A 7,316-nucleotide genomic window follows, 5' to 3' on the forward strand; every position below is an offset into this window, starting at 1 on the left:
ACTCATCTCTCTCTCTCTTGCAGAAGGCACACATCCCTCTTACCTCTTGGCGTGCTAACTCCATCGAACACACTTTCCCTGCCCCTTCCTCTCCATCTCTATAGCTTCTCGAACTCTCCTTTCTATTGAGAACTCTGTGTTCTTCTTAAAAGGTTCAGGAAGTTTATTATTTTTGAAGTTCCACAAGGGAGTCGTACCAATCACAAACTTGTTTGCACCACCATGCTATCCCACCATCACTTATCTCAATTGCATAACCTGTCTTCCTACATTTTAAGAGCTATACTTTAAATCTATATTTTCAAACGATTTTTTTTATCTTATTTCTCTACTCACAATGAGCGTTCTATACCAGTTTTGAGAGAGAGAGAGAGAGAGAGAGAGAGAGAGAGAGAGAGTGAGAGAGAGAGACAGAGAGAATAAAAAATCAGAGAGAAAGAAGGGGGTGGGGGGAGGAAGAAACTGAAAAAATGACAAACAGATAGAAAAAATAACCTGAGGACAAGGGATGAGGGGAGTCATCTTATCACCTACAATACTAACTTCTCACACCTCTGTTTTACTTATGACCGTCTTACTCTCACCCCTTCTTATTCACTTTCCGTTGTATTTCGCCAAATTAGGAGGATATTTTCCACACTTAGAGCCCAGCTGAGAAAGAAACTTTGGACTGGGTAATGTCATTAGGCTCAAATAAACCTTGGGTAATCCCAGACAAGCCAATAATCGTCAAATGTTTGTAAAGAATGACATACTAAAAGCATGAGCATGGGCATGAACATGAATGAATGCAGCAAACCCCCCTCCATTCCCTGATACCATCATCTCTTATGAACATCAAAGCAGCTCCCCTCCGACACCATCTAATCTATGACAGAACCAATTGAAGAAAAATAAAAACATGGGTATTTCTGCTTCCTTCCATATCAGCAGGCACAGCCGCCTCCTCTCTGTTCTGTCTCTGGCACCGGCTCTGGGATCGTCTGAAAGTATCTGCAATGGAGAACAATCCACCAAAAATGAGAAGATACCTGAGAAATTTTCAATTGCATTCAATACCCAAAACCCCACATCGTCCACAGTTTGAGTGACAATGACCATTTCTTAATCGTCCCCATCATCGTCATCGTCATTGCTGACTAATGACAATGATGATGCTGATTTCAACATCTTATTTTGTCATCTGAGAGAGGTTGACTGAAGGAAAACGACGAGAGGCAATGACAATACAGAATCATCCTCATCATACCACCAGTGGAAGGAGAGAAGAGAATGACTGTTTCATCCTCATCATCGTCATCAGTAACCTCAAACAATGAATGAAACCATATATGCATCGCAACAAAGAGAGAGAGAGAGATAAAGAGCTATACATATCTTGATCACGCTGATTTGCTAGTGCCAACTGTGCAATGCGCAAAAAGGCAGCGTCCACATTAATATCCTCCTTTGCAGAAGTCTCAAAATAAGGAATACCACCCTTCGAGGAACACCAATCTTTTGCCTTCTTCTCAGAAACCTACAATGACGGAAAAATAAATCTAATACTGGATAAAAGTACCCTCCAGAGAGGAGAGGTATTAATGGATGTATTTTACGTACCACCCTGCTGTTTCCACCGTCTATGTCAACCTTATTTCCCAGAAGAATGAAGGGAAATGTCTTTGGATCCGGAGGGCTCGCCTGAGGAGCAGTGGGCCACACATGAAATAAGTATAATAATCAGTGATAAAACTGTTGGCGGTAACGGAGACAAAAGGGCATAAAGTTTTAACAAGCATAAAGTTCACGACTGAAGTCGAATATTGAATTGGCAGAGGAAAATTCAGAGAGCAACTTAACTTATAAAAAATAATTTTGGTGAGTATTTTTTCAGCTTTACTTATAGACACAACGTTTCAGGCATAAAGAGGCAGTAATCACCGCTAAGTCGAAAATCAATGTTGTTTTTCTAATCCTAAATAAAGCTGGAAGAAGGTGGTCCAGGCCACAGAATATGAGTGTTGTTTGATAACGAGAGAACATATTGTTAGATAATCGAGTGTCAGTAGTTACAATCAATATTGAGATGTAAGGAAATTTGAGAAAAAAGATCCAATATAAAGTAAATTATTTCTTACTTGTTTAAGAAAGTCATCATGCCAAGTATCAAGAGTGTCAAACGACTTGAGAACATTAACATCATAGACAAGAATGCAACAATCTGCTCCCCTGTAGAAGGCAACTCCAAGACTCCGGAATCTTTCCTGCCCTGCTGTATCCCAGATCTATCATTCAACAAACAACTTTCAGTTACTGGTGGTTACAATAAATAGATGCCGGAGGAACATGAGTTTCACCTGCAGCGTGACAAGTCTATCCTCGATTACAAGTTCCTTCGTGACAAAATCGGCCCCAATCGTAGCCTTGTACTGTTGACTAAACTTTTTATTCACATATCTAAAAAGAGTTAATAATCAACACAGAGTGAGGCAGAGAGGGCCTCGCATTACATTAAATCTCAAAAAGAATAAGAAACTAAGGTCAACAAACATTCTTCCAGAAAATTGCAACTACGGCTAGATAAATGGATACTGATTCATCAAGGACGTTTTTCCCACCCTGAGAAAGCCAAACAAAGGAAAGGATCATTAAAAAGGCGCTAAAAACCCTAGGAAAGAGAACAATCCAAAATAATAATAAAAACCGCGACTGAACGATAAATTCCTAAAAATCAAGAAAAGAAACCGAGGCCGCACCCGCTGTCGCCCAGCACAATCACTTTGAGCAAAGTCCGCCTGCGCACCGACATGACGGGGAAATCCGAGGGCGTAGATCGCGAAATTGAGCAAGAAATCGGTCTTCAAACGGAGAAAAGAGAGCAATCTCCGCTAATGAAACTGATTAATGGCAACATGCGCGCCAGCAGGATTCTCCCCCTTCGAAATGGCAACAGGCTGGTGGCTGCGATTGTTAGCGGCGTATGGCCCATCCACGAGGTGGTTGTCAGTTGGGACTGGGGATTGGCGCTTCTTATTCTACTCCAAGACGAAAACCGCTGGCTCGAGGGCCCACCCTCACGAGAATTTCGCGTGCATCGCAAATGCGGCCCATTTGGGCCCATTTCACAACGACTACGGCCCATTTTCTGATATTTTGAATTTTTCATCATGCACTACTGATGATTTACAACATAGGGAATGGCAGCCGTCATCCATCACGTCACATGGTGATGGCAACGTGACGGATGACGTGATGGTGACGGTGAGGAATTAGGGGCCCGCGAGGGTGACGGTGATGGATGATGAACTGGGTGTGACGGTGACGCGATGGTGACGGAGGGCCTCGGACGAATGACGTGACGGGACGGCCATCACGGATGACGTCTGTGACGGATTTTTAAAAATGACCAAAAAAAGCTTAAAAATTGTTAGATTTAAGCTTAAAAATTGCAGAAAAGTCCCTGCATTAATTCACGCACATAAAAAGGATGCCGTCGAAAGATAATCGGAGATATGCCCCTCCAATTCTCTCTCCTCCGCATGGTTGTTTTTCCTGTCACACGTGACGGTGACTCTGTCCGGTGAAGGGGACGTGATGGGGGTGCCGCAAACCATGACGGTGACGCAAATGTGACGGATTTTCCAAAATCCTAGGATGTGTGACGAGATGGTGATGTGATGAAACTTTCATCTTGTCACCATCCATCACAGATCGTCATCCGTCCGGTCACGTCCAGGGCATCACCTCCCGGAGGTGCCGTTCCCTATTTACAAGTATATTTAGGGAAGGACATGGTGCGGTCTTCGTCTGGTTTTACCAAGAACCTAAACCTAGACCTGATGTCCGATCCGGTGTGAGAGTGAGAGAGTAAGAGAATAGGAGGGGGAGAGAATGAGAGAGGGAGAGAGTGAAATAGGGAGAGAATGAGAGTGAGAAAAGGAGAGTGGGAGAAAGAGAGAGGGAGAGTGAGACTGAGATAGTGCAGGACAGAGAGAATGAGAGGGAGAGAGTGAGAAGGCGAGTGAGAGGACGAGATTGAGAGAGAGAGTGCGAGAGGGAGAGAGTGAGAGATATACTTCTGGATCATCCCGGACGGGGACGAAGGACGGGACCAGACGGACTTCGTCCCGATCTATGTCCAACATAATCTCAGGGACGAAGGACGGGACGGATTTTCGTCCACCGACAAAAAATCCATCCCGTCCAATTATCTCGGGACGATTTTTCGTATCGTCCTGTCCTCCTGGGACGAATTTTTTCATCCCGGACGAAAAACGCTCTTCCGGCGGAGCCCCGACCTCCGCGTCTGCGCCGCTCTCCACGCGGCGGCGCTCAAACTCCCCTTCCCCCCTCGTCCCCCGCCTCCCTCTTCCTCTTCAAATCCCTCATCCCCGCCTACGCCCACAGCGGCCATCTCCCCTCCGCCCTCTCCGTCTTCCTCCGCCTCCCCTCCCCCGACACTATCTCCTTCAACGCCACCATCACCGCCTGCTCCTCCGCCGGCCACCACCGCCGCACCCTCCTCCTCCTCTGCAGCCTCCTCCGCCATGGCCTCCCCCTCTTCTCCGCCGCGCCCTCCTCCTCCTCCGCCGCCTCCTCTGCCATGGCCTCCCCCTCTCCTCCGCCGCCCTCTCCCCTCTCCTCCCCTCCCTTGCCTCCCCAGATGCCACGTGGCAACATCTCAACCTTCGGATGTGAATCTGGCGGTTGTATGCCCAGATTCGTTCGTCCCTCGTCCGGGGGCCCCCGACGGACAATTTTTTTGTCTCACGGAACGAAAACCGTCCCGTCCGGTGGCCAGCAGACAAATTTTCGTCCCATAAGTCATTCGAAGACCTCGGACGGGACGATTTTTTGTCCCGGGATGAAAAAATCATCCCGTCCGCATCCCCGAAGTATGGTGAGAGAGAGAGAAGAGAGAAAGAGATTATTTATCTAAACTTTGGTCTTCAATAAGTATAGTAAACTAGCGCCTGGGACGGGACGCATGATGATTTGAACGGTTTTCATCCATCCCACGTCCTATTCTTTTTGGGTTCATCTCAACCCTCCCATCCAAAAACCATTAAGTGCGGAACCATCCCGTCTGGGAACCATCCAGTTGGGAAATGGTCGTATCCCTAGCGTCTCGATTCAAGATGACATCCGAAATGGAAAAGGATAGACACCTAAATTCATAGAAGTTTTAAATTTTGATTGAAAAATCATAAAATGAAATTTCATTCTTAATGCATCCTGTTGGATGCCCGAGTATGGGACAGTTCTTTTGTCCCAAAATGAAAAAATTGTCCCGTCCTTCATATGGAGGAGAAATTTCCTTCTCATCCAATGTCTAAGGCCCTGGATGGGACTAATTTCTGTCCCCAGGATGAAATACCTTTCTTTTCCATCTCTGTACACCAGTGTTCACCCAACCGATATCCGTCCAATACCCGATAGCGGACAGCCGATATCTGATATCGGCAAGAAAACGGGGACGGTGTCTGATATCGGATATCGGATATCAGTCGGTATCCGTCTTTTAGATGTGGACGGATATCGGTGATGGATATCAGAGGGGTAAGGATGGTCCGGATATCAGATTTCGATATCCGGATATTGATATCCGGTATCGACAGAAAAAAATATTATTAATCATCATTTTCAATGATTTAAACACATCCAAGGCCAAACGATTTTGTTATGTTTTCAACTCCAGTTAATTTATACAGTTAATCCCATAACAGTTAATTTTGTTATGGGATTTGGAGTTTACATTAGACTTTGAATCCCGTTATCCCATATGGAAGAAAGCAAAAATCGTGCCCTGTATATATTAAACAATGTATAATATTTATTGAATGATTTAGTATTATATTTATAAATATATAGTATATTTGAAGCCGGTTATATATATAATATATTTACTATGTTAATACTTCATCCAATAAATACAGCCCGAATTTTCTTTTTTCTTCCATATGAGATAAAGGATTCGGAGTTTGATGTTAAACTCGGAATCCTGCTGTTATCCTATGTGGAAGAAAAATAAAGTTCAAGCTGTATATATTAAACGTGCCCCTCATTAAAATAAAAAGCTCCCATCGAACTTCTTCTGCACGTTGACTTGCCTAACGGCTGTTTGATAATGATTAAATCAAATTTTATACAACCCTTCTAAGTTGGATATCAGAATCCGATATCCAACACCGATATCCGATATTGTTATCCTCCCTCCTTGGACGGAGGCGGATGATGACATCGAGATCGATATCGTTATCCGATATCAGGATATCAGAAAAAATGGATACCGGAAATTTGATTTTCGGTATCCGGTACAGCATCCGTCCCGATACCGTAATCCGATACTGGTATGTGGACGGGCGAACACTACTGTACACTATAATTATGAGTATCATATGATATCCACCTTTTTTTCTCATATCTGTCTTCCTTTCGCCCATTCTCTCTCTAGCTCTTTACTCGCTCCCTCTCTTTTATCTCCCGACTTGGTTTTTTCTCTTATTCTCCCTCTCGTTCTCTCTTTATCTCTTTCCCTCATTTAGTTTCTCTCCCTCTCTCTTTTTCTCAAATTATCCTTCTCATTCTCTCTTTATCTTCCTTTACATCATCGTCTCACTTGTTCTAATCTCACTCGATCTCTCTTTTCTCTTTTTTCCCCTCCCTTTCTCTCTCTATTACCCTTTATTTCTTTATCTCACTTATTCTCTCTCACCCCTTTTCTCTCTTTCTCTCTAATTATCCCTATCTTTCTCTCTATCTTCCTTTAGGTCACTTTCTCTCACTTGTTCTCGGTCACTCGATCTCTCTTTTTCTCATTATCCTCCCCCTACCTCCTACGTCTTTCTCTCTCACACACTCTCTTACCATTTCTCTTGTTTCTCTTCCTTGTCGATCCTCTCTCTCTTTATCTTCTTTTGCAAGTTACAACTATCTTCCTTAACGTCTCTCTCCTCTTCCTTATTTCCCCTCTTTCTCTGTCTCCCTTTATGACTCTTTCTCTCTCTTGTTCTCTCTTTCCATCTCTCATTACCCCTCTTATTTCTCTCTCTCTCTCTCTAGCATAGAATTTCCACTCTTAAATGTTGAAAATAGTAGAAGATTAGAGCATGAGTTCATAAATTACAAACCGACGATGTCATTTTGATTTTGGATCACTCTTGGTACATATTATTAGAGGAAAAATAATTGAAAAATGTCAGACTGAAACAAAGAAAAACACACGATTACTTCCAACAAAGGGCACAGTTCATTGTCATCATCACCTAGAATCGGTGCAGTTCTCATTTACATCCAAATAATGGATGCACAAGAAGCTAAATATTAACATATGA

The 7,316-nt window shown here is 43.7% G+C and overlaps 1 protein-coding gene across 1 annotated transcript; it reads right to left on the reverse strand.

Moving 5' to 3' along the window:
• Window positions 1-655: 655 nt before the first annotated feature.
• LOC144703779 (ras-related protein Rab7) lies at window positions 656-2,988 on the reverse strand. The gene is made up of 7 exons (XM_078576039.1): window positions 2,739-2,988; window positions 2,575-2,601; window positions 2,340-2,439; window positions 2,121-2,267; window positions 1,603-1,683; window positions 1,374-1,519; window positions 656-993 (listed from the first exon to the last, which is right to left on the reverse strand). The coding sequence occupies exons 1-7, from the start codon at window positions 2,789-2,791 to the stop codon at window positions 927-929; spliced, it is 621 nt and encodes a 206-aa protein (XP_078432165.1). The 5' UTR covers window positions 2,792-2,988; the 3' UTR covers window positions 656-926.
• Window positions 2,989-7,316: the final 4,328 nt, after the last annotated feature.

Source organism: Wolffia australiana, chromosome 5 (assembly GCF_029677425.1).
Source record: "Wolffia australiana isolate 7733 chromosome 5, ASM2967742v1".
Classification (NCBI taxonomy): domain Eukaryota; kingdom Viridiplantae; phylum Streptophyta; class Magnoliopsida; order Alismatales; family Araceae; genus Wolffia; species Wolffia australiana.

What these genes read in the sequence shown, in the direction of transcription:
- LOC144703779 (XM_078576039.1), bottom strand. Translation starts at nt 2,791, where the DNA reads ATGTCGGTGCGCAGGCGGACTTTGCTCAAAGTGATTGTGCTGGGCGAC. An exon ending in ATAGACTTGTCACGCTGCAG is followed by an intron (nt 2,268 to 2,339) that starts GTGAAACTCATG and finishes GTTGAATGATAG; the next exon opens with ATCTGGGATACAGCAGGGCA. An exon ending in AATCAGCGTGATCAAGATAT is followed by an intron (nt 994 to 1,373) that starts GTATAGCTCTTT and finishes TCTCCATTGCAG; the next exon opens with ATACTTTCAGACGATCCCAG.